At 43.6% G+C, this 27,803-nt stretch overlaps 1 protein-coding gene and 1 pseudogene across 1 annotated transcript in view; one reads left to right on the top strand and one right to left on the bottom strand.

The window, feature by feature from the left end:
* The window catches only part of PAPSS2 (3'-phosphoadenosine 5'-phosphosulfate synthase 2), a 71,925-nt gene that overhangs the window by 2,269 nt on the left and 41,853 nt on the right, over positions 1-27,803 (bottom strand). Inside the window, exons 2-11 of the mRNA XM_045854489.1 lie at positions 25,674-25,791; positions 22,159-22,394; positions 21,023-21,161; positions 20,359-20,477; positions 20,112-20,225; positions 17,714-17,825; positions 8,605-8,810; positions 2,901-3,036; positions 1,440-1,708; positions 144-373 (exon numbers count right to left, since the gene is read on the bottom strand). Of these exons, the coding sequence (XP_045710445.1) occupies positions 144-373; positions 1,440-1,708; positions 2,901-3,036; positions 8,605-8,810; positions 17,714-17,825; positions 20,112-20,225; positions 20,359-20,477; positions 21,023-21,161; positions 22,159-22,394; positions 25,674-25,791 (1,679 nt within the window). The remainder of the gene's footprint in view (positions 1-143; positions 374-1,439; positions 1,709-2,900; positions 3,037-8,604; positions 8,811-17,713; positions 17,826-20,111; positions 20,226-20,358; positions 20,478-21,022; positions 21,162-22,158; positions 22,395-25,673; positions 25,792-27,803) is intronic.
* LOC123829191 lies at positions 3,606-3,720 on the top strand (annotated as a pseudogene).

Below are 27,803 nucleotides of genomic sequence, written 5' to 3'. Positions count from 1 at the left end.
TGTGTAAGGCCAAGTCTTGGCCTTCGAGGCACGCCCATTCCAGTTAGAAGCATGTGGAGGTGCACTGGAGTTCTCCAAAGGGCCAGAATTTTGCTTCGATGTTCCAGGTGTACAGATCACAGAAGTTTCCTTTGAACACCTACCTTTCTGGGTCATAGAAGTCCATGGCTTTTTTGGCTTTGTTGTAGGCAGCCACTCGGAATGGAATGATTTCCACAGAGGTGAGGCCAGGAGCCATGCTCAGGACCTTGCCCCCATGAGTGGGTTCATACAGGTCTTTCTTGGTCTCAGGGTGGGGCATTCCTGCAGGGTCCCGGCCCACAATGTAGAAATTGGCCCCCGCAATCATCCTGGACCTGCAGTGCCACTGGACCTAGAAAACAGCACATAAAAGACATGCTGGTCATCACTGGCCAGTTCTGGGGGTCCCCGTTTACACCTTTATTCTTTTTTAAAAGTAATTCAGTCACTTGGATCAACTAATAATTGCAAGAAACTCAGTGAGGTGTCTAAAGGCTCCAAGCTCTCTTCTCCACGTGCTTGGTTATGCTGGGGAGAACGGGCTTTGAAGGTCAGAATACCCCCTCTTAGAACCTGAGGTTATATTTCCTAATCTCCCCAAACAGGCCTGCAAGACCAGGAACACTCAGATCTTACTGTTTTACAGAACTGTGTGTTTTACTTCCCTATTCAAAATAAATCACAGTTTAAAGGAAATTACAAACTTCACTGTCTCTTATCTGACTGCCAAGAATGAGCTAATTGCCTTTCATATGCAGGCGGTGACTCCAGTTCAACACAGCAATGGAATTTCAAAATGAATTGTCCTCTTTATAGCTCCAATAGAAATATAGAGGATGGAGAGGAGACTAGGAGGCCTGAAGCTTTGATCTGGTTGAAGAGAATTAATTTGTTAAACTCAGTTTGGGGCATTCCAAAGGGTTGAGACCCTTTCTAATCATCATACTTCCCGCAAACTTGTTCAAATCCCCTCCACTGGTGGTACGGTGGGACAAAGAAGGTCTCTGTTTGATAGGCTCACTGCATGATCGAAAGGGAGATAGCTAAGCTTTTACAGACACAGTCTCCATGGGCTACTAATGCAGTTCACAGATCATGGAGAATCAGAGTAACTGGAAGTTTGGACACAACATTAGGTTAGATACCACTTGCCTTGTAAACCAGTTAACCTGCATTATTCACCTCATTTACATGCCACCTTCTATATTCTCAAAGGCAGTGTATAACAGGCTTGATTTGATGTTCCTAGCACTTTTATAAGCACTAAGTGGAAACATAATTAAGTTGGATAAAGAAGAGAGACCAGATTTCAGAATCTGCTCATGATGAAGAAGGAGCCAAGAGACTCATTGGCTTCTGTATATAAAGTTGGAGCCTGTGCTTTTGAGGCCCATAACCCAGCTCAGGGAACTGCCCACCTCTGTGGGGCCAGCATACAACATGGGAGATGGGAAAATGGCAACAATGGTGGACTTGGGATCCAGGACCCCTTCTTCAAGCACAGCTGCGTGCTGCTTCATCCGCCAGTCCAGGGGCACGTCGTCATCCTTGGTCCAGCCCCCCAGAGGGTGGAGCAGGAGGACTGGGTTCTTGTAGCCCCGCTCCAGGAGCCGGCGGCGGGTGTCCTGCATCAGCAGAGCGTGGCCATTGTGCACAGGATTGCGCAACTGGAAGGCAAACACCACATCTGGGCACGGGAAACATAAAAGCCAAGGTCAAAGAAATGCAGCGTTACTTGTCTTCAGGAACAGAAAGGAAAGACACAGCTATATGTATTGTTCAGTGCATTCATTATATCCAGTTGTTTTTGATTATCAGCTGGAGAATCCACCTGGGTCTTTAGGGGTGTCACTCCAAAGGTACCTGCTAATGTCAGACTGCTTACACAGGACACAGAGGCAGGAAGCTCCCGAGGGAGAGCCTGATTCGGAAAAGAAAACAAGGTTGCCAGGACCTTTGCGGCAAACCAAGGCTCAGGTGGGTGCCTACCCGCCTCATCCTCTTGCTTCCTGCTCCAGTCCCCCCTTCCCCAGGAGGTGAATAACGATGGGGGGCATTTTCTGGGGCCTCTGCAAGGTCTCAACAATCTAGAGATATAAAATAAGTTTCATCTTCTCTTTAAGGAAATCTTCAAAACTACTTCACTTATGGCCCTGGCCTGGTGGCTCAGTTGGTTAGACATTGTCCCACTATGCAGCCAAGGCTGCAGGTTTGATTCCTGGTCAGGGCACAGACAAGAACAACAAATTGAGTTTTCTCTCTCTTGACTTTCCTCTCTCTAAAATCAGTTTAAAAAACAACAACCTGCTCCACTTAGTGATGGATACCTGAGAACCTTAATTTTTATTTCTGTTTACAACATAATACATAGCCATTATGAAAACTTGGGAAATATAAAAAAGTCCAAAACAGAATATAAAAATCCATAATCCTATCTCTTTTCCTCTCTCTTTTTCAAAATATGGGAAGTGAGAATCTTCCTCTTCCCTTGATTCAGCTCCACCCCCAAGAGGCAGGTGCTGCAGGAGACATTCCTGCTTCTAGACACAGAAATAGCATCGCGATTTTTAAAAAAAGTTATTGTATTTTATTTTGTTTTCCAAAATTACGTTATACATAAGGTTCTTCAAGGTGCTTTCTCATTTGCTAAATATACTTTGGGTATCCTTCTGTGTTGGTGTGTATTTTTAACTGCTGGATAGTATTCCAGTGTATGGCTGTAATTCAACTTTATAAACTGTTTCCATATCAACAAATATATCGATAGAAGATGTTTCCGTCTTTTTAATACTATAAACATGCTGTTCCTGACATTCTTAATTCTGTAATCAGAGGGTGGGAAGGAGTAGTAACAAAGGCGTTGGAGCCAGCCTACATACCAGCTTTCATTTCCTTAAATTTCTGTTTAAGCTCCAGAGGGGTCAGGCGGTACTGGTCCAGCCCATCATTCCACCTGATTCTCTCCAGCACCTGAAGGTCTCCACCGACCAGCCAATCCCCACTTTCCATCACCATCTAGAAAAAACAATGATTAAAATTAGTAAATAATATTGATTTCTATTTATCTGAAAATTTTTCTCCTTCTGGACCAGTCCTGGGTTACTGTTGAAAAACTGCCTGGAGTCCTTCAGCGTTTCTAGCATGGTAGTTATCAAACTTGTGGTCCCTCAACCCCTTTATACTCTTAAAATTTATTGAGAACCATCAAAGAGCTTTTGTTTGTGCAGGTTATATCTATCATTTTCCATTTAGAAATTAAAAGAGAAACAAAATAGACCCAGGGGGCCTTCATGAAGTGGGTCAAGGCCAAGCACAGAAAGGGAGGGACAGGTTCGCTGCAGACCAAGAGCCGACTCTGCACACTCCTATATTCTGGTGCAGAACCAAAATGCCTAAATTTGTACCTGGCCTTCCAGATTGTTACCAAAGCATAGTTGTCAAAGTAGAAAGGTAGAAAATTTTAAATTTAAGTTTATTAGTTATATATGTAACTTTTAAAGGTAGTATGTGGGCCCCTGTTTGTATTTCTACTGTGGGACCCACACGAGGTGTGAGGAATGGTCAAAGTCATGAAAAAGAAACCCGGGTCGGGGAGAGAGGGTCAGCACTCCCCTTGCAGGGCGGGAGCACGCCCTCGGGCCTGACAGCACACAGTTCAGGCATCACCACCCACTCGGTGGCATGAAACCATGGTTTTTATGTCTACACCTTAAACTTACACAGCGTATTATGTCAATTGTGTCTCAATGAACTCACACAAAAGAAAAACATGACAACCCTCGTTTTTTTCTATAAACTTAAGTATGTTGCGGTGCAATCAACTATGACTCAGAGCAAGCATCTGTACTCAAGCATCAGGACAAACACAGAAATCTTACTCCTCAGTCAAATAATGGTCGTCCGACCCTTCATGTGGTTGGATTCCACAACTGCTCTTTGCCCTGCCCAAGGACAGTGTGGCCATCTGAAATGTCACGGAGGAGAGGGAGGCAAGAGTGGGGGCAGAGCTGACTGATCGCCAACAGCTGGTCAGAAGACACCAAGGTGATGAGGGCGTAGCTCTGGTTCACACTACCTGTCATGGTCAGATGCTGGGTTCACAATGACTTGCATTCCACAAGGGTGCAGGGAATGCGGTTCTCAATAGTGGGTGAGTCTGCCTCTCCTGGTGACATTTGACAATATCTGAAGACAATTTTGATTGTCATGACGGGTGGGGAGGGTATGCTATTGGCATCTAGTGTGGAAAGGCCATTGCACAGGACAGCCCCTCCCACAAGGAGTTATCCAGCCCAACCTCAGCAGTGCTGTGGCTGAGAAGCCCTGGGTGGAGAAAGGGTGATTGTGCAAGGGATTTGGTTATGTTTTCATGGCCACCTTTCGAAACTCTGTGCTCAGAAAAACCCCTTAACGAGAATATTTTCAAATACCTATACCCACACATTTACTTTCTCCTCATTGCTTAAGTTAGACCATAGATAAACTTTTGAAGGATTTAAGATCCCAAATCCGTAGATCCCAAATCCCTGGGAGTGTAGTAACTCATTCTAGACACTAGGGGTCCACCCTACACTGGTTCTAGCTGCAAGGCAACATTGAACCGATTTCCTGCACTATGTAGCCTAAAATGTGCCTATCTCAAGGGTAATGCTAAAATGATGTTTTTGGTTTTACTAGGTTAGAGAGGAATAAAGGGCATTTCTCTCCCCAAGGTGATCAAATGGTCCCCAGAACTGTGGCTTTGCCTAATTTCCTAGAAGTCCCCATCTCCTGCCAAAGAGAGGCAAGGGACCACACACAGCTAGAGAGTTTGCAGAACTGTACACACACACAGTGAAATGAGCAACAGGGGAACTGGGCCCAGAATTGCAGACAGCAGGAATGCAGGAAGGAGGAGAGGATGACTTCAAACACTAGGAGGAAGGCTGTGAAGAGGTGAATAGGCTCACAAAGGTCAAGGAGAGGAAGACTTGAAAGAGACAACCTGGAGAGGAAACAGGAACACGCTAATCAGGAGGGCAGCACCTGAGGACAGGAAGGTCCAGAGGTCAAATGAAAAGGGGAGAGCAGAGGAGAGAGAAAAAAGCAAAAGAAAGGGAGAAATGGTGACTTCAGGAAAGAAGGTCGTGATGAAAGAGTTCAGAGAACAGAGTTGAGAAGAGAAACTAATGTTATATAAGTGGAGAATATTCATTTCTGTGATCTCTCTCATAGTGATGGGATTCGGAACTTGGGAACCAAATACCCTCATTTTCAGGTGAGAAAGCAGCTTTGCAGAAGAGAGGTGGCAGAATTCAAGTGCAAATAGCTGACTCCTCCAAACAATGCTCTCTTCCCATTGCACTCACTGCCCCTCATCAGCTGTCTCCACACTGATGTTTCAGTGTTACCTTCAGAGGCATCTTCTGCTCATGCTCCATCCAGGCAGCACTTACTATGTGCTCCGCCCCAGCCTTGCTGCTGGGAATTTGATGGTGATCAAGACAGATCAAGATGTGGTCCTTGATCTCATGGTTTGGCAGTCTTTGTGGGCTGACAGAAGAGCAAATGGGTAACAATATTGTGGGACAGGTGTGGACAGGACAAAGGCAAAGTACTCTGAAAGGACAAAGAAGGGACACCCAGTCAGGTTCATAGGTCATGGGAGTAAGACCAACTTCTTAAATGGGAAAGGTGAGGAGGCAGGGGTGATAGAACAGTGTCCTAGGTTGAGGGACTAGCATGTGCAAAGTAAGAGAGGATGATGAGTGGGGAGAATGGGGGAGGAGAGAATATGTTCAGAGGTGGTGGTAAGAGGTAGTATAGAGTCATATCTTCACAAAGAATTCCCAAATAAAGCTTCAATAGTTCCCTCTAGAGAAAGGATGGAGAAAGGATCAGAGAGGAGAAAGGCAAGAGACAGGGAAGAAACAAAGTGTCCTGGCACAAGCGGGAACAGAAGAGAAGTGGACAGATTCAAGCAGTGCAAGAGGAAGAAACATTAGGATTGATGGCTAACTGACTGAACAAGGGAGCCGACAGAAGTAAGAATGACATCCAGGCTTGGGACATGGCCAGCGCTGGGGTGGGGGAGCCACTCACTGAGCTGGAGGACACAGAAAAGGAATCAGGCCGAGGGCGAGGTTGCCCCTGTGGAGTGTGAGGCACTTGCAGGATATGTCCAGGGGGACCCACACAGGAGAGCACCCCAGGTAATGTCCAATGCAGTGGTTCGCAGCCTGTGCGGTACCGTAGAGTCCCAAGGAACTTTCGCCCCCAAAACCCAGAACTGACCAGGGCAGTTAAACCCTGTGAGGACAGGATCCAGTCACGGGTAATTGTTAAAGCTCCCTGGGTGGCTCTGATGATGGAAGTGACCGTATGGTCTTCACTGCAGGGCTGAAGGGAAGTCACACCCTGTTCTCTTGGTTTCTACATCTGTAAAACAGGAGTGGTGATTCTTAGCTACTTCACAAGAGCGTTGTGAGAAATAATTATTGTTTGGAAAAGCCTTGCAAGCCATGGATGAAGGGCAACAGGGCTCCTCCAACATTAGTTTAATAAGTTTCACCTGCTCCTCATGCTTTCATCTGCGATCATGTCACATGGTTTCATATTAGAGACAAGAAAGAGGGTTGGGTTGACTTGAATGGAAGGTCAAGGTGACATCAGTGAGGAGCAATGCAACAGGGGCAGATCCTTTCCCTAATGACTCTGACCATTTTTCCATGCAAAATCACTCCCAGTGCCACATGGAAATTACTTTCGGAAAGTTTGGGATTTTTGAAAAAGAGAGGTATGTAAGTATTATGTGAATTTCAAGGTACTAAAAAAATGCAGAATTTCCTTCCCAATAAAACCCAAATGTTGCGAGTCAGGTAAACACACAGTCATCATCCAAGTGCAGTGTGTACAGGGTCAGTGGCTTTCTCTCTCTGGTCACTCATGGCCCATTTCTCACCACCGGACAGCTCACTGGGAATGTTTCCAGAGTCCCTCTAATAACCTTATGGCAGAGAGTCACTGACTATACTGTCCAGGTCACAGTCACATCACCATTCTCCCTGGCTTCTAAGAAAGTCTAAGCCTCAACTGCCAACATAGGTGGCAAGACAAGATAAAGAGAAATAATTGTTTAAGAGCTTCCTTAGGTTCTGTTTGGTTCGTGGATGTCAGGCCCAATGGGTGAAACTACGTCAGCAGGCATGAACACAGACAACCATTCCTTAGGGCACTGATCGAAGATGAAATCACAAACCTATGTGATTACTATCGGGAAAGGGATGAAGCAGCCATAGACTAAGACCCAGAACATAGTTCCTCCAACAGCACCAGATATACAGCTGTTTCCAGGACAGTCTGCCAGCCACTGGGAGAGAAACTGCTCAGATGGCTTGGAGCTGGATGTGCGTTAAGATTAAAGATGCTTATCTGCAGGGTGGACAGTTGGGTCCAATAAACAAAAAGCTGCTTTGCGGCCAACTGACCTCTGGCATCAGGGGCTGTGTCCAGAGGCCTTGAAAAGGCCCTTCCTATATTGCAACATTTCACAACTGGGGAAAAAAATAAGACATAAGTTTTCCTGACAAATTCAGACAGGTTTATTTAAACATCCATTTTACAGGGTCTCAGGGCTGAAAGAGATCTTGAATGTTATTTTGAGTCTGGACCCCAACTTTTATAAATGAGGACACTGAGACCCAGAGAGAAGATGCTCTTTTAAGGGTCTCCTGGGGCTCAGGCTGGCCCCCTCCTGTGACCTTTCTAAAAATTAGTTACCCCAGCTAGGGAATTTGACAAATCAAATTAGCAGTATATGTCTCTTTAAATTGCAACCCCAATGCTTTCATCTCAGATGAGAAATGATTTTTGGAATCAATTTCACACATTTTTCTTTATGGGAAATGAATTACCTCCAGCAATCCCATAATACCCGCCATTCCCACCCCACCACCCAAAACAATTAGAAACTGTAAAGGAATCTGAGGAGTTTTAGCCTATTTTGCATTTAGGCAGGACAGACTTGAAATGATCCTAGTCAGATGAATACATTTTCAATCTAAAAAAAAAACCACTGATGAAAATGTGGTGTTTTCCCCTCTGGAAACTCTGCCAATATCTGTACTGATTTTTGTTCCCTGAAAGGATGTCACTGACCCCAGCCTTGGCCACAGAACGTGAACTCTGAGTCTCTTTCCAGTGGTTGGTTGGACCCTTCTGTATGAAGAAATTGACTTCCTTTGTGAATTTTCAAGATGGACAGGACTGCAAGGTCTGGCTGTGGTTTTGTGCATAGCTACGGTTACTCATGATGCCAAACTAAATTATCTACCCGGCACAGTTGTTTCCCATTTAGCTCAGAGACCCAGACATCACTGGGTCTAAGGACACAAGAGATCATTTAGGCCATCCTTCAAAATAAAGACATTTCTTTGCCCCTTTCTAAAAAGATCTCCAAAGCAAAGCCCGCAAAACCTCCCTTAGAAATGTATTCTTCCATCTAGCCACAGTTTTTTAAGTTCTTCATGAAGGAATTGAAAAGAACTATTTTTGTCCCAACTTGGAAGAGATCAAGGAAACCTTTCCAAAGGTTTGGCAACTTACTTTGATGTGGGGATGTTTGGCACATGTGGTCCCCCACACACGAGAGCACCGCTCCTCTTTCCTATGTTCATAGAATTCAGGGTCTTGCAAGATAGCCACGTTCCGTCCACTGTGTGTGAGGACAACCTTGCTGCACCCTTCCAGCCGCGTCTTATCGTCCGCAGAGACTGGCAGCACAATGGGAATGCTCAGGTTGATCACTCCGTCTGTAGAAAGAGCCACATGGTACGTGAATATGGGATACACGCACCCATATGTGTGCTGTCCTGTAAGGGTGACTCAGATGTGTACAGTGTCCCTTCCAAGCAGTCCCTGCAGCAGGCCCCGAGACCTCAATGCAGCACGTTTGGGTGGCCTGCTCCACCCAAGTTTCCTGAGAGTCTGTGATGAGAAGCGCTTGCAGGGCATCTCAAAGCAGGAGACGGGGCATTTGTGAAAAATGGGCTCAGTTTCAAATCACAGAGGTTGCTTCCGTAATTCGGATGACAAGCCTGGGGCGCCTCCCTTCTGGGCTCCCTTCTTAAAGCTTGGTCCTGACCTCAATGCACTAGGAAGCTTAAAGTCTTTAAGATTCCAATTAAACAAAGTAAAGGCTGTCAAACCAAACCAATCCAAAAACCTCCAGTCCTTCTTGAAAATGAACCTTGTAACACCATTGGCAAGTCTCTAACTGCACTGCTAATAAATTGAATTGAAAAAGAAAAAAAACCCCAGACAATATAACCAACAGAACCCCAAACAAGGAGCCCTCTTGATGTTGTTCGTTTGCTGTGGTGCTGGCACAGCATCACCTTTAAATGTTTTTGAAAAGACTTCTCTGGGAATCCTGAGTCGTGTTAGCTCAATCACAGCTGAGAAGCATCAGTCAGGGAAACAGGGTGGAGTGAAAGCAGACATAACATTTAGTGACTACAGCTCAGGCACTTTCTCTGGAGAGGGAGCACCTTTCACCTTTATGCGGAGTCTCTTACTTTAAAAGGTATCTGAGGAAACCGGATGTTCTGGCTTCTTAGCACACCACACAACAAACTAGAATCATTAATTTTATGTGTCAACATAAAATTATGTGTCACAGTACCCAGATGTTTAGCCAAACATTATTCTGAATTTCAAACATTTCTCTGAAGGTATTTCTAGATGAGATTAACATTTAAGTCAGTAGACTCTAAGTAAAGCATATTATCCTCCATGCCATGGTGGGCCTCATCCACTCAGCGGAAGGCTGTCATAGAGAAGGTCTGACCTCTCCGGAAGCAGAGGGAATTCTGCCAGTAGACCGCCTCTTTTCTTTTTTTACTGGCTTTATTGGGGTGACATTGGTTAATAAAACTACAGAGGTTTCGGGTGTACAATTTGGTAATACAGACTGCCTTTGGACTTGAACTGTGACTCTTCCCTGGGTCTATTGCCTGTCAGCCTACTCTGAAGATTTTGAACTTGTTAAGCCTCTGCAATTGCCTGAATTGATTCCTTGGAAGGAAGGAAGGAAGGAAGGAAGGAAGGATTTTTCTCTCTTCCCTCATCCTTCCCTTCCTCTCTCTCTGTCCTATTTCTCTGAAAAAAAACAAAACAAAACAAAACACATTAATATGGTAACTAAAAATACAGACTCATGAGGGTTCCTTAAGTGTGAGGCCAACAGTCGGACTGGCCTCCCAGTCCTCAGGGCCCGTCAGTCACGTCAGAGCTCAGCTTAGCGACAGGTATAACGAATGTGGGCAGGGTCAGTTTTTAAAGTTTCCTTTTTCCTTTAGTAAGTGAATAACAAGTTACTTGGTTTTTTTTAGACAAAACGTTTTTTAAGATGTTTCTAGATAAAATGGTTAAAAGGTGTAGTTGTTTTTCAGTTTGGGGCTTAAAAGGATGCAGTTTGGCACCCTGGAAACATCTCATTTTTTAACGGAGCCGGACGATTAACGTAAGAAAACCCCACAACTGTCTTCCCCTTCTGTAATGACACCCTAAGAGTCTAACAAATACCTCAGTCGTACTGACAGGTAAGAAAATGGAGGCACTACAGAACATTAGGGAGGTTTCTGGGGAGTTCGAGGGTTTGAGACTCAGAAGGAAATGACAGGAAGATGAAGCGAGAAAACACTGAACTCCGGGGAGGACAAATGCGGTTACGTCTGGATTTGAGGAATGTACCACAAATTAATGAAGTATTTTCAACCTAATTTTCAAAACCCAACATTTGGAATGCCTCCAGTAGGATGAAAGATCTGAGATCTGAGTTCTGTTTTGGAGGCAAAACGCCCTCTCTGGTAGCTTTAAAGCCGAAGTCTCCAGGCTTCTCACTTACACCTTTTAAATTCTCTTTAGAAGTTCCTAGGACACAAAGAATGTCACAAGATCCAGAAAGCAACTGCCAGCAATAAAGAAACCCTATCATAAAACCCTGGAACCTGCTCTGGGAGCCCTTATATGCCAGGAAGAAGACATTGTGCACAGAAAGTAATGGGTTTTGTCATTCTAATAACTCCTTTGTTTCAAAGTTCATAGGCCATAGAGCAGGCCAGGCCCTGCGCAGAGAACACTGAACTCAGTCAGGTGCTCTCCCTGTGCTACCTGTGTCCTTCACTTTCTCTGCTCAAGTTCCTCATTTGAAAACTGGTGTAATAAATAATATGTATTCCCCTGGGTTGCTGGGAGGAAGCATACGGTAAAGCCTTGTTCAGCTTTATGTTGAAAGATAATTAAACCAATTGTCTAGTCTCCTTGAGAAAAAAAGAGAGAGCTTAACAACACCTTCAAGGCTACTGATGATCTAGTTAGAAATCATATTTTCTGTTGATTGTGGATTACTGACCACACTGCTTATAAAAAGCGACATGACCAAAATAAAGTAAAGCAAAATGCAAAGCAAAAGAAGGGCAGGATGTTGGAGGAAGCCTGGCTCTGCCTGCAGCACGCTTTCAGTGGTGTCTTCCCTCAATTATTCTGGGCTGGGATCCAAGGGATACTCCGCTTTCTTGTTGTAGCCACTTCCTTGAGTCCCACGGGTTCCTGCCCAGGGCGGCACGTGACCCACCTTTGTCTTGGCTTTCAGTGGAAGTCCAAACCCAGGAGCCAGCACTTCCTGACAAGAGTGGCAGGGCAAGAGAGCTAAGCTGTGGGATGTTGAGGAAAGAAGTTCTAGTGAATAATAATGCCACCTGTAGCTACAACTCCACACAGGTATACACAGATTTACTGTGGTATCCTCATTATTATCTTTCTCACTTTTCTGATACAAAACGTATCCAACAACTTAACTCTCTGCTGAAACATTTTCTATACCTTTAAACTGACTCGGGCTTTTAGCCTTTTCCCAGCTTGTACCTCAGGTGGGAACTGCCTAGGTTGTTTTATTGCAATATATCTCATTTTAGAAAAGAGTACTGTGATTTTTTAGCCATGGTTAGTCCAACACATAACTTCATGTTCAAGTGAATAATTTTGCTTCTGCTTTAAATAATTTTAAGCCTTATGTTTTAACCTCTTAGATCCACTTACTAGCTGTTTGGGGCTGTTTCTAGGAAAGAAACTACAGTACTTTTTATTGTTTATCTTGGCTTTTTAAAGAAAAAAACAACAATGGGGAAAACAATACCAAAGATAAATGATATCTTCAGAATTTAAGCTTTTCATCCTGGGACAGCACAGAAGTTCATGGTCACAGCAAGTACGTGTTTATTCCTAGTTTCGTAACTGTCAGTCATCACAGCTCTACATTAAATTCATGTATAATCACACGTCACAAACAAGTACATCACTCACAACCTACCCAGGTGCATCCACTTTAAATTGCATCTAAAATTGATTTGTCCTACTGCAATTAAAAATGTTTAATAAATGCTATGGAAAAAAATTCCAGATTTGTGAAACTACCCAAAGACCAACACTCAGTAGAAGTAAGTAGTGGAGAATGTCATAAACTTTTTAAAATCTCAGGAACAAAATATGCAACAATTTAGAAACAAATTTACTTTTGTCAGCCAAATACAACATTATAAACAACAGCTGCATCTGATCCAGAAATGTCCTGTTATTTGGACTCCAGTCAGCTGAAGAATATAGCATTATCCTATTATAACTGGTTGGATCATGAACTGTTAGCAAGTTCAACTAGTTCATTTGGATTTTTTTAGTTAGGTTGTCAACCATTTCTAATTAATATAAAATATCTACTTATAATAATCGAACTACCTCTTTCCAAGGGGTACTTGGAAAGTTAAAGTATATACCAAAAAGGACCATGTCTAGAAAAATGCAAACACAATTAAGAAACATGTTTTCAGCTCTCTAACAAAATAATCTTAAAGTAATGTCAAGGAATAGATTCCTATTATAAAACTTCACACATACAACAAAAACTCTGTGCTCTTTGCTACTCTTATTTTAGAAAACAGAATATATGAGAGCAAAAACCTGGTGAAAGCAGATTTGCACTGAACATTATTCAAAATCCAAAAGCATTATTGCAGATGATTATATGTTTTAAAAATAATTTTAACATATGTCAGTGGCTCCTCCAACTTTGGAAAGAAGTTGTCTCTTGCACATCAGTGATGGTGTAAGTATTACAAACAGTTCCAAACCAGGCTTTGGGAGAAGATACAGAAGCAAACTTCTTTAGGACATCTTAGAATCCTAGATGTTTAGAGGGCGTGAAAATATGCTCAGTAGAATGAGCACAAATGCTGGGTCCAGGGTAACCTGTGTTTGAATCGATATTTCACTCGAGTTATTTAACCTTTCTATTCTCATATGCACATCTTCACAGTAGTGTTGCACAGATTAAATGTGATGCCCCATGTCACAAGCCACAGTCAGACCACATTAAGTGCAAACTAAATGCTGGCAGTATAGAAGGAAAGTCCTCAAGCCTTGCACTGAAAACTCAGAGCCACAGAAGACTTAGCATAAAATGATCAAGTCTCATAAAACTGCCATGATATGACCCTCCCAGGGGCCACCAATCAAGAGCACAAATGGTATATTATCTCTGGTATCTGTCTTTATTAATGGATTTCCATAGGAGTTGAGGAGGCTTCTGAAGGGTGTGAGGAATTTTGAACCCTGACTACACCTGGGGTTGCACAGGCATGCCCAGCGGACTCCGGCTGCAGCAGTAGATGGTGGAGTCAGCAGAGAATTCCCACAGGGCTGAAAGGAGTCTTGCACAGAGCCCCAGACATAGGCCGTATCAGTTGGAAGTGGGTAAAGATTATGGAGATAGTAAGACATCTGGTCTTACTGTGCCCCCCACATAGCCCCACTGGCATATATAAAGAGGCGAGAGTACAGATTGCAAGAGTTTTTTCACTCAATTCTCTAACAGTGTGGGGCTCAAGCAACCTAGTAAGAGAGTCCTTCCCACTTGAGAAAAAAGTACGTGAACTGCCACAACCCTCTGGGTACATGAACAGTAGTGACTGGAGTGACTGGGCAAGATCTGCATCTCTGTGGGTGCAGAGAGACACTGAGATCCACGTGGCAAGTGGCATAGGGCCATGGGCCTAACTCTGGAATGCAGGGAATACCTCTTAAGAATTCCCACAAACCCTTGGGGGTAGGCTTTGGAAAGAACCGGGATTTCTATATGAGCAGGGAGGGGCTGGGAACTAGAGGATTCAGTTAATGGGAAAGTAACCTTGTTTGTATCCTCAGACAGGTGGGCTTGGGGGAGGGCGTGATAAACACTGGGATTACATGGGAAGGGAGAGCAGTAATAAGTGCTTCAACTACCTCATGGCAGTTAAGAACCAAATGAGAAAAAGCTAAGCAACATGTTTTGCAAATTGAAGAACACCATAAAATGAAACTGAAATGGTGTGAGAGGGAGGGCAAGAGATTTTGTTTCAATTGTCTAGATGGATTATCTGCATTAGCTATTCTTCATCTTTTTGGATCATAAACTCCTTCTAGAATCCATCAAAATCTAGATGACCAAAAAAAAAAATGCCTCCTTCTCCCTTTCTTAAAACACAATTTGCCTGCTGTAGGTTTTTGTTGTCCCCACATGCTGAGGTCCTAGACCCCAAGTTAAGAAACCCTGGTTTCTATTAACATTGACCTCTGCACTCACACCCACCTCCCTGGTATCTTTCTTTAAAGAACAAATACTAGTCAAAGGTTACAGTCCTGTGTCTGTAATACGGTCCTCGCTTTCAAGGTGGTTCACATTTCTTTTGGCCACAGCTCTGGTTTATATGCTCGTGGTCAGCCTCTTGTTCCAGGCTGGCTGCTGAGTGATGCAGCTTGTGCTCAGCATATGTTGCAGTTAAGACATTGAGGTAAAGGTCAGCCTATAAATGTCTGCTGTACAAATATCCCTACCTACTAACTGCTATTGGAAAAGATATCTGGAGAGCAGCCAGATACGGAAAGAGCCCTGGGCCAGCAGTCAGGAGACTCTGGTCTCTGGTCTTGGGCCCCTCACCTACCAGTGGCATGAACTTCAGCAAAGTGCTTAACCTGAGGTCAGTTTCCTCATCAGTAAAGTGGATAAAATAGTTGCCTGTCTTCCAGGGCTTCCATGAGAATCAAATGAAATAATACCTGAGAAATTGCTTTGCAAACAGTGACGTGTTATACAGATATGCATTATAATTATTAAGGTAAGTTGTAAGAAAATCAAGTGTTTTGGGAATGCAATTTACTCTGAGAGGTGAAGGTCTCAGGTTTGGGGGCATTATCAGCCACAGCTATTAGTGGAACAGCTGATAAAGGGAACGAGGGGAGAGGGCTCATTTTGACCAGAGCCTTTTTTTGAGCTCTCATTCTGGCTCGATGCCCCCTTCCACAGGCAGAGACACAGGCCCAAAATGGGAACATCCTTCCCAAGAAGGAACATCTGATTTGATTTTTTTTTCTCCCTAAAAGCTTCGAGCCCCGCTCGGCATTACAAATCCAGGGTGACTTGACCACCATCCCTCCCACGTATCAGCCGCTCGCCACAGTCTTGTAACAGACAAGTTCCATTTGATAAGCTCAGGCAGTTCGAGGAAGGAAATGATCATAGAAGGGCCCGGAAGCTTTCTGAATAACACATGTTTCCGACCTTGACCAGATCAGTACTCTAAAAGCCAATTCAGTTTGTGCCCAGAAAGCTGCCTTAATGCTCCCTTGTTAGAGTGTAATGGATGAAGATATTCTAATATAAAGGGTCTGGCACAAGTAACACCCCTGTTTTATTATAAATCTTTCACTACAAAATCATAAGCATGCAATTCTGTAACATAACAATATCACACTCAAGCACACCATATGACATCTTAGGTGAAATGTTCAAATTGAAACTATAAATTAGTACACCCATATCATTACCCTACCAACCACACTCAAGCAGGCATTACTTCTGCCAGACCCTGTATTGCATGGATGGGCATGAATGTTGACACTCTAGGATCCACCAAGGGAAGCAGCTGCTGCAATGATGGCTTACTGAGCAACCCAGAAGGTGAGCGGTGCCCTGCAGGTCAGCAACGTGTGTGGAGTCAACCGCATTGTTCAGAGGGTCCTAGCATCTGGCAACAACGCTTCTGACTGTCTGCGGCTGCCTTCTAAGCATCCAGGGCCAACGAAGGGCTGGTGGAAGTGAAATGGGCTTAACCATCTCTTGGCTTTGTGTGCAAGGTGTTGGGGACTGCCCTGCCTGGTCTCAGGAAGCTGTAACCCCCCGTGACTTAGGCTGAGTGAGAGACCTCCAGACCAGGAGCCACTAAGGAGACAGAAACTTATTTCCCTGGCATGAACGCTGCCTGTTCTGTGCCTAAACCTCCTAAGCTTGATCAGTTAGCCAATGATGGGTAAGATTTCCCAAGGAGGGAAACGCCTAAGACAGGCATGATTATGTGGAGGTTTCTGGGAAGATACTCGGGGCTGTGGAAATGAAGGGGTGATGGACATTAACCCCTGCCCCCTCGGCTTTGTCAAAGCCTGAGTCCTTGTTCTTAGATGTGAGAAATCCAAGTCTCCTGGCTGCCTTTGTTTCTGTTAACTCAGGCCTGTGGAAATAGCAGGGGCGGTACAGCCCAGACCAGAAACGGTAGACCCCCAGGGTAATCAGGCCTGGGACATAGAATATGCAAGATCCTGTAAGATCTGTTTACTGGAGGATGTTATTAGATTAGAATTTGAAGGCACAAGCAGGAAACGAGACTAGCCTTTTAGGTCCTGTAGTAATAAAACCCCAAACTTTGCCCAGAATTTCAGCGGGGGTTCTGTCTGTGCCTTTGTAAGTCACTTACTTCTTTTGATCTTTTCTGCCAAACCAAGTCTGTATTCTCAATAAAAATCTGCTTGGGAATGGATACGGGGCACGCTCTCCACTAGAGAGAGTAGCCGTTCTGTCCCTATTTCCCCACAGGACCTAGTTGTCTCTGTGTATGTTTTTCTCATGTTTTTGATGAGCATCCACAGCAAAGATGGATACTGCTGGCCGGTATCTGCCACACAGCAAGGGAAACTTCAGTTCCTTGGTTTTAAATAATCGATCATCCTTTGAGGATAGCCAGTAAATTTCTTCAAATGGAAGCTTATATGTAATAGAATCAGACATTCCATAAGTGATTTAAATGTTTTCACAGTAAGATTTACAAACCAAAGATTGGCATTTCTTGCTCCTATGAAGAACCTGAGAAAGATTTTTCTCTTTAATAATAAAGAGTAGCAAGAAAGGAAAGTTCTTCCAAGGTTGGGTAATGTGTTCTTGAACAAGCTCTGAACCATTTGGAGATGCAAAGTTGACAGAAAAGAAAGGAAATGAGCAAAATCAACGGTCAGAATTGTACAGTGTCTAGAAATCCACTGGGTGAATCAATCTTTACTTACACAAGGTAGGTTAATGATGACATAACAACTAAAATTCTAACAAGTGAAGTGACTTTTCCAAAGCCCCAAGCGTACGTGGCAAAAGTACGTCAGGGATGCTAGGACGTCTGAGTCCAAAGCAAGTCCCCTTGCCCTGACATCGTGGTAGCGGTCCTTCAGCGGTTGTCATGAATGCCCCGATCGAGAAGGAAACAGAAACTGTCATGATTTGGGAAACTCTACTGAATTGGCCAAATAACAAAATAATAATAATAATAATAATAAAGATAAAGAAACAAAGAAAAACCCATACCATCTAGCAGGGTGGCGAAGTGTGTAACCTGCAAGTACTCCTTTTCTCGCATAAAACCTTTGAGGGGAGTGGCCCAGCCTTCACTCAAAACTTGGACCCACTGAAGATCCAGCTGCAAAACAGGAAAAGCAGGTGAACATTTCCATGAGCTCCGTTGTTCAGCCATCTGGCTCCGGGGCAGTCCTTTCTTATTCAGTTGACGGGAGCATGAAGGCAGAACCTTTAATGTTTTTAGTGTTCCCATATGTGGGGGCTAGATGAATTGGAGTCTAGAACTTTCCTAAGGGGCAGTGGTGAAAAGATTTCAAATTGAGATGATTTATATGAACGCTTTAGGCTACATCTATCCTTATGGTGTGCAACTGTGTTGAACATTCACTGTTCATTCTCTTTTTTCCCACAAAAACTCTGGGTTGGCTACATTTTCTCACCATACATACTACGTGACAGGGGACCGCCCAAAATGGAATTTATTTTTTTAAATTATGTATTTATTCTAGCCCTGGCTGGCGTAGCTCAGTGGATTGAGCACGGGCTGGGAACCAAAGTGTCCCAGGTTCGATTCCCAGCCAGGGTACATTCCTGGGTTGCAGGCCATAACCCCCAGCAACCGCACATTGATGTTTCTCTCTCTCTCTCTATCTCCCTCCCTTCCTTCTCTAAAAAATAAATAAATAAAATATTTAAAAAAAATTATGTATTTATTCTTACATGTTTAAACTTCAGTCACCTTCAAAATCTTCTCTATTTGATGCAATATACCTATTGAAACGTTTTTCCCACTGCTCAAACCAGTTTTTGAACTCGTGGATTTTGATGCCTTTTAGTGCTTCTGCCATTTTTTGTTTTAACTCTTCCACCTCAGCAAAATGTTTCCCATTAAGGACGTTTTGCATCCAGGGAAACAAACCAAAAAAAGGTCCTTGGGGCCAGATGGGGTGGATAGGAAGGGTGTCACGTTGTTTTTGGTCAAAAACTGCTGAACACACAGTGTTGTGGTGTAGGCAGGTATGCTCGTATATGGCCCATCGCGAAATGGGCAAACGCGTTGAAAGAAATTTTAAAAAACATTCACAGAAGCCTCTCACAGCCTCTCACAACACCTGTGGTCACACTGATACAGATGGGTTCCCATAACACTCACCTAGCGGGGGAAGCCTGTACTACAAAGGGCCTGCACTCTAGAAGATAAATCTGGCTTTTCTAGGTACCCCCCTCCCCTTGTCTTTAGTTGATTGGATTGGGCAAACCATTGACTCTAAGATAAAATTCCAAAATTCTTAGCGTGATACTAAAAGCCCTTCAAGCTCTGGGCCAGGGGGCTTATGTAGGGACTTCCACCTCTCCCTATTCCCCACTTGGGAGCCTATTCACCAGCAATGCCAGTCGATGGGAAGTCTAAACACACACGTGGTTTTAGGCCTATCCTCCTTCCCATCTGAAAACTCCTATTCATCCTTTAAAACCCAGCTCTTGGGTCACTGCTCTGAAACCTTTCCTATCATCCTTAGAACTAAAAAATACTTATTAGATTATTTGAAGGGTTTTTTTAAAACCTTAAAGCCTATTTTGTTAATGGAACTATGATTTCATAGTGTAATTATAATTATGTTTCTAATCAGTCTAGAACATTGGAACATTCAGACTTTATTTTATAGAGTCAGGGGTTCTGTGTACAAATTTGTCATGACTTATTAGAATGCAGGGACTTCATGAGCTGAAGCAGGTTCTCAGTTCATTCTGTCTCTTATAAAAATGTCCAAGGCTTTAATAGATAATAAAGGTACCAATGAAAACATGGTCAACTTCTATGGACCAACTAACATACAAGGCCAAGGCATGAGCAGAGAGGTCCGCTGGGGTTGGATCTGAATCTCCCAGGAAGTAAAATAAACACAACCAAAGCTGTCTCCCTCTCTCCTCAGACCAGACACTCCCCAATGGTGGGAGAGTAGGATTTGCAGAGTGGAAAAAGATTGAGGCATTCATGTCACTTCAGTTCAACATTGCTTGTTGTTTTCTCCCAATTCTTTCTCCATTGCCCAAGAAGCTCTTATATTCAGGACAAGCAGTCTGCCAGCAGCTGCCAACATCTCTTGCCTACAACTTGGCATCCTGAAGGTGTGAAGGCAGCCCTGTAAAATTGTCCTATGGGAATATAGATGTTACCTTCCCAGTCTGCCTCTGTACCCAGCAGTGATCACTTGCCCTATGGCAACTCTTGGTGGCAAATCTGATTACAGAAGAGGTTTTTAAAAACTGACAAAATGAAGCACTTTTCTTTATGAACATTGCATTTCCCTTATTCATACCACCCATATTATTAAGAGCAATTATAAATGGATTATAACAACTAATATTAAGCCTAATACCCACTGGCCAGTCTGCACCCTATTACCTTGGTGATTGACAGTGAAGGGAGAGTTTCAGCCTCGGCTCGGACTTGGTCCAGTTTGTTTTCTGGCACGAAGAGCTCATGGATGCCATTGATTATAGTGTGGGGTACAATGTTCTGCAATGAGGCAGAATTGGTAACAATTTAAAATGAAAACTTAAAAAAGAATGCTTCAGCAAATATATGTTCTTTCATAATCTTATTAAATTAAAACAAAAAAAGAAAATGAAAAGATGACCAGTGTACCCACCTGCTCTTGCAGAAGTTCCACTACCTGCTGGACACAGTCACTCACTGAGGACAAGTTGGTTTTAAGCACAAGCTCAGGCATTTCAGGTTTCTCATAATCAGAATCGATGCCTGTAAACCCTGCAAGGCAGATGGGTGAAAATCACATCTGCTCTGACAGAATCATCTTTTTAAATCAATAAGGCAAAACAGATGTTGGAATAATGTGTTAAACTGAGAATTCGGATTATAACAGAAAAGGTCAACCAGCCATCCTTGACCTCTAGCCGTACATGAGAAAATATACAGCTGTATTTTCAATAGAGAAAGCCCCAAATTATCCACAAAATCTGGCTAGCAAAGTCCAAGCTCCCTGCAGCTGGTTAGAATCAAAAAAGAAGACAAGAATATGGAAAGACTCAGACATACTCCTCCTACTCACACGCTCACGTATACTCACCCATATTAGTTCCCTGAACTCTGTTGTTTATTCTTGAAAAATATGAGCCCACGTTTTATTAAGCCCACGGACATACTGAAAGTATTATGGTGGGATAAAAAGTTGTGTATGCTATATGCAATTTTGTAAAACAGCTTTTGAAACTTCCAGCAGGTTTCTGGGGACAGACAGGAAGGGTCGGGGGCCAAAGTAAATGGCAATGGTGCTGCTGAGCTGTCCCTCCTACCTTTGATCTCCCCTGCTCGGGCTCGTTTGTACAGGCCTTTTACATCCCTGCTTTCGCAAATGTTTAGAGGCGCGTCTACAAATATTTCAAAGAACCGCAGTCCAGCTGATTCATGGATTTTTCGGGCATTCTCACGATCCTGGAAAAAAAAAGTTATGCTTAAGGATGTAAGAAGAGGCCCTGGCGGATTGCTCAGTTGATTAGGCCCTCCTGCCTATACGCCAAGGTTGCAGGTTTGATTCCTGGTCAGGGCACACACAAGAATCACGCAACGAATGGATAAATGAGTGTAACAACAAACTGATGTCTCTCTCTCTCTCTCTCTCTCTCTCTCTCTCCCTCTCTTTCTCTACCCCACTCCCCCTTCCTCTCACTTTCTAAAAATCAATAAATAAAATAAAAATAAAAATGAATGTAAGAAGAGGTTTCACAATTAAATTCTTTATCAGAAAACACTGTGTCCTCTGATACCTGCAGATAACAGCAGGTGTCTGTGCTCGCAGAGGCAAGAAACTTTTCCCCCAGAGAAAGTCCAGAAACTTTGCTCCAGTAAACGCAGCTCTCTCAAGAACTCTCAGAAAAAACCACAGCAGGAAGTCTCTGCTAAAGTTCAGGGCTGGCAACCTGGGAGCATGTCATTCAACAGACATATTCAAAGTATAGGTATCTTATCTGAAGCTCCCAGAAATTCCCTGTTGTAAAACAAACAGAGTGACACTCGACCTCAGCGATTTCTGTATTAAACACACAGCACCTGGGGCTTTTGGAAGTGAACTGCTGTTTCCTTTAAGTGATCCAAGCATTCTGAGTTTTGGGAGAAATGAAATTATAGAGCTTTAGAGTTTTTCTTGCTTAACATGTTCTTCCTTTCAGCTCTGGCCAAGTGTACCTCACAATTGTGAATGTGGAAGGGGTTATGCCATCTGGTGCCCTGGCATCTGGAAATGAAGGAACTCTCTTTATATAACTAACATTAAATAGAGGAAATGAGGGAGCAAGTGAGGGGAGGAAGAAACAGTGCGGGAAACAGAAAGTTTAACATTCCTCCACACCTTCCCCACCCCTTCCCTGACAGTCTGAGGGCCCAGGCGGTGTGTGTGTGGGAACACACCGAGTGCGGCACCGAGTGAGTTTACCTTCGCGAAAGGAGAAATGAAGCTGGTGATGCAGACCAGTCCGGCGTCCGCAAACAGCTTGGCCACCTCGGCAACCCGGCGGATGTTTTCCTCTCTGTCTCCGGGCGAGAATCCGAGGTTTCTGTTAAGGCCATGACGCACATTGTCTCCGTCCATGGAGTAGCAAGGGATGGAGTGGGAGACCAGGTACTCTTCCAGAGCGAAGCTTATCGTGGTCTTCCCGGCACCGGAGAGACCTGTTCAGGACAGGCAGGACAAGACAGGCATCGTCCCTGGTTGTCTGACACGACAAATTGGAACCTGATGCTATTTGTGGCCTGATCCTAGTTTTTACCCAATTGAAGTGTAATTACACCTTATTACAATCATTTGATTGATCTCAAATCAAAACCCTTACAATCTAGAAAAACCATGGTTTACTACAAGTCAAGTACTTGCATTTCTTTCAGATCTTGAAATAACTATTTGTGCCTGATTGGGACTATAGCCTTCAAAGCAAGAGAGGTTCATAAATGGGGAAACCTTGTGGGGCTGCGTTTGGTCCCTGCTACGTGCTATTTTGCCTGCAGAGTGTTTTAGACATTAGAAAGTTGCACACAGAAATCCAGATTTTGGTTCTCTTGAAACTGGAAAAAAGAAAACCCACAGAAGATCTGGTAAAAGGGTTCTCATATCCTCTTGCGACAACGATCAGCTCTAGTAGAGAGGACAGCCAGGCTGGGTGGCCCACATCACGATCATCTACAACAGAACTCAGATCCTGCCCTTTGTTTTCAAACTTTTTCCAAAATGATTCTCAAACACGAAGGCAGAGAAGCGTCTTGAGCTGGGCTGTGGACGTGTGCGGCACTGCCACGCACCCTTCGGTGTTCGGGTCTTTACATAGAGCAGACTTACCAAGTAAGGTACCAAGAAAGGTACTTACCAAGTACCTTTCACTGTGGTTTCAAAGCACAATGGTTGGGAGCACGCTTTGTAATGTCTCTATGTAGGAGAATATAAAGAGAAAGGGAAAGAAATGCTATCTTCCAAAATTACTGAAGAGCTCAAAATCTAAACTGCCCTGGAAAAGTAGCACTCTAAAAGTTCAGTTGTCCTAAAGATCTCAGAACCTGAAGAATGCTCCATTGGGTCAAGCCGCTGTCAGCACCCGCGTGTAGAAGAGGAAGAGTCGGGGGCAAAGAAAAGGAGGTTGAGAGGTTTCTACAGTGAAGACAGCAGGTGAAAAGAGGGAAAAAGAAAAATATGAGAAAAGCAGGGACAAGGACAGAGAGAAAAGGAGACTTGGGAACAAAGGTGACATATGAAAGGCAAACAAATATTTTCCATATTTCAGAATTTAAAGTCGTGCCCCTGGCCTTAACATAGGGTCATTAGAAGAAGTGTTTACATGAAGAGTGTGTTGGCCATCTCTATAAATCATTGCTGAAAACACGGCCTGTTAGGCAACTTTGTCTATTAATTATGTAACTCAGTGTCTCTTAGCAGTTCTGTCTGGTTGTGGGGTAGGAGAAATGCGACTCCTGAATCTCTGGGATATTCTCTCCCATCAGAAAATGAGAGAAATAATAGATGTTTCCTTTGTTTCTGTTTCAGCATGCAGGAAACTAAGAACTAAATAACAGTAACTGTATAAAACTAGATTAATGCCATATTTATTTTTTTAAAACTTGAGTAATACTAATTACATTTGTCAAGAGAGTTACCAAGGACTAGGCACTGTGCCAAGTGCATATTTACTCTGTTTCACTCAGTTCTACCTACACGTCTATGAGAAAGGCACTGTGTTTATTCCTCAGAGAGAGGTTCATTGGCTTGGCCAAAGTCACACAGTCAGTGGAGGTGCAGCTGGGGCCCACATTCAAGTCTCTGTTTTAGAAGTATTTAATTTCTTCTGGACAGCCTGGTCAATATCTTACCTGCAATATTAGAATAAAAAAATAAAGTACAAAAAGATTATTTTTTAAAAGTAGGAAAAGCCAAAGGAAGTATGCTCTTGAAAATTTTCCCCCTCTTCCACCAGTTCTTTTCCCTTTTCAAGGGTGTCCCACATTAGAAAAAGTGGGCACCGTGTGGATGTCCCAACACGAAAGTGGGCAAATACATGAAGGCAAACACCTCATGAAGACAAGTACATAACAAGAGAGAAACATTGGGAACACAGCTGCGTTTTATCTACTGCTGCCCATTATGTCTCCGAGAGGGAGTCGGGGGAAACATTTCAGGAATCACGACAGGCAAATGCTGCCTTTCGGAAAAGGGCAGGCCCCTTGCTCACTGTCTATCCTCCCCCTGGAAGCTGGGAAAAGTTGGTGGACCAGGGATGAACGAAACCAGAAGACCAAAAGCAAGTGCCAAAGTCACTAGAAAAAAAACTTGAAAAAGAAGAACGAAGCCGATTTAGATACAAATGGGAAACACAGGGGATATTAAGATAAGAGGCAAGGCAGGCCCCTGCCTGGCGTATTCCTTAGAATTATCTTCAGGTAAGAATACTTCAGCATTTGTGAATGGACAGTAACACAGAAGTTGATTTCATAACCTGTATAAACATATCTTTGCATCTGCAGTCATCTCTATTTGAAAACTATAAAATGAATCTAATTTTTTCTTTTGAATCCAGGCTATCTCAGAATTTTCCCAGGAATCAACTACTTCTACATTGTACTCAAAGTATAAGGTCACAGCCCATGAGTGGTTCCAGTTCTGTCACTAACCCTTAGCGTTGACATTCTGTGGCTATAAAAACACAAGAAAAGGGAGATTCATTTGGTTACCTCAATGGGAGTGAGTTATTTCTATACACGAGGGGCAATCCTCAGCTAAATAGAAATCACTAGTTTTCCTTCTTACAAGGGGTTTAATTTTTTTACACTAAGTACAAGAGTTTCTCAGAATGCTAAAGTATCAGAAAACAATAGGGAATATCTCTAAACATCCAAAATGTTATGCTTGATGCCAAATGCTTGATGTCAAATAAGGAAAGCCCCGTGCATAACTTCCGGTAACTGTGCTTAGGCATGAAGTTGAGTATTGTGGAATTTCTTAGGCCAAAGGGAATGTCATCATCAGCTTGTCCTATCTTCTCCTGATGAAGAGGAGAAAACTGAGAACTCGTGACATTTCGTGACGTGATCAAAGTCCTAGTTCTCACCGAGGGTCAAGTCAGGAGTAACGCCTGGGCAGCTTTCAGCCTCCCTCTAATGTTAAGCACGTAATTATGTTACATCCATTTTTCCTTAAATTTTTTGTCACACGATTTTTAAAATATTTTATTTATTTATTTTTAGAGAGAGGGGAAAGGAGGGAGAGAGGGAGAGAGACATCAATGGGTGGTTGCCTCTCACGCACGCCCTCCTGGGGACCTGGCCCGCAACCCAGGCATGTGCCCTGACTGGGAATGGAACCAGTGACACTTTGGTTGGCAGGCCGGCACTCAATGTACTGAGCCACACCAGCCAGGGCCACACATCAATTTTTGATAAAAAAAAAAAAAATCTCTCAACATGGCATACCTGTCAGCCACACAGTACATCCTCGGAATCCGCCCCTTGTTCCGACAACCTGCCCTCTCTTATTCCTGCTCACATGGTGGGCCTGATAGATGACGTTGGTGGATTTCTGCTGGATCTCCTACAGAAAATGCAAGATCGAGTACACTAGTTAATAAGATAATAAACATAATATGTATAGTATGTATAATTGGCACACGGAGTAACATTAATTCTACTAGAATACCCATCATGACTCTTTGAAAGCATAATTTGAATGAGACTATTACTGATACACTGTAAAAGTTCTGGTTCCATGACATTTGGGGGGACATTTAAAATGTACAGCTGTTGGTGAAAATTTTTTTGGTGACGTGTGATCCAGGGAGGGTGGGGTACAGGGAACCCATAATGGTGGTTCAAGAAAAAGGTTGGGAACTACCCGCATATGTTTTTGCTGTGGTAACTGAATTTCTTATGACAGAAGTAATCCAAGCTGCTGAACTATAAAAATCTATGGAACCCTTTAAACACTACACTCGTTCACCCATCAGAGATAAGAAAGCACCAATATTCTTTGAGCAAGCCCCAGAGAGTCTTAGGGAACTCTAGGCTGCGTAATGGCAACTTTTCCATTCTGGAGCAAATGAAATCACCTTCATGCCACCTCATTTGGGAAAAACAAACAAACAAACAAACAAAAGGGGATACAAATAGGACTCTTTGGAGTCTGTGAATAAAGGGTGTGAATGTGCTCTGTAAATGGCGAAGTTCTCTATAGATGTGGATGCTGACGATGATTATTGCATGTGTATCCCCAACAGGAAAGGCTGGAGCCAGCTGGATCAGGACCAGGAAAATCACTTGCAGACCGCAGGGGAAGGAGCCCACTGCTGGCCCTAGGCGCTGAGAAAGGCAGTGCACACCAGTGGGGGCAGACCTGCTGGTGAGGCACAGAGCTCCCTGTGTCCTGCGACGGAGCCAGGCAGGCCCGGAATGGGCAGCGTCAGAGGGAGCCAATAGGAAGATGTTGAAAGCTGGGATCAGCTGGATTGTCTAATACCTTCCAAAGCTAGATGCTCTCTGATCATCCATCAAGCAAGCCGGATGAGATCCCAAGACTAGGAAGAGGTGGGATATAGTCGCAGAACACAGCAAGTCAGCAGAGGTGGCTTTCACTTGTGGGTACATAAATGGGGCAAAATAGGCTATTTCTTAAGATATCCTAGCAGTATTTCCCCTGGTGAACAAATCCCCTGAAGGTATCTCAGTCTTTTGTGTCAAGTGTACTTTATAGCTCAAGGGAAGCTTTCCTTTCTTTTTCTCTATTTCCTTGTTAATCACTGCCACTAAATTCAAGAACTTTGAATCTGGATATCAGGCGCAAAAGTCAGCTCAGCAGCTCATTCATTCACTGCTTCAGGGAATGTTTATGTAAATGATCTCTAACAAGAAAATAATTCTGAGATGTCCTAAATTAAATCACAGCAGGCCAGAGGATGGGAACTAATCAGGTAAGAGCCACAGGCCAAAATCAACAAAAGACTGCTCACATTCCTGAATATGTGTTGAAATTTTGAATCAACTTCCAGGCTGCTTTTTTTTAAAAAAAAAAAAAGCCAACCACCAGATGCCACCACATCCTGCTTATGTATGAACTTTCCAGACTGTTGCCACAGCCCATCAGAAGTAGGAACTATTTCTTCCTTAGGGACTACACATGTATCCTAGGACTGCCCTCACCTCACCTTTACCTGCCATCCCACAGCCAAATTAAATTCTTTCAAAACAACTTACATCTTTCTTCCCCAAACCCACTGTACAGAAGAGCCCATCCGCTCCGGGACAAAGGACACATTCATAGTCTCCATGTAGCCCTGCTAATGGTGCTTTAGACCGCATGTCCCAGGACCTGGTCCTTTTTCTGGCTAGCAGATGCTCAATAAACCCTTTCTTTCTGAAAGTATTCCAGTCTTTTAACAGCTACTACTATGTGTCGGTGGGGGCATCGTAGGCACTGGGAATATAGTACTACTAAACAAAGCAGAACCCCTGGCATCATTTTGAGGGCAAATACAGCCAAAAAGATCAAGTAACTGGACCCCCGCTCCTCGGAGGAGGTGGAGGATCTCATACATACATCTGTATACCATA

Source organism: Phyllostomus hastatus, unplaced genomic scaffold (genome assembly GCF_019186645.2).
Source record: "Phyllostomus hastatus isolate PE091 unplaced genomic scaffold, TTU_PhHast_1.1 phas_scaffold_1066, whole genome shotgun sequence".
In the NCBI taxonomy this organism is placed as follows: Eukaryota; Metazoa; Chordata; class Mammalia; order Chiroptera; family Phyllostomidae; genus Phyllostomus; species Phyllostomus hastatus.
This window is presented reverse-complemented; position numbering and strand designations above follow the sequence as displayed.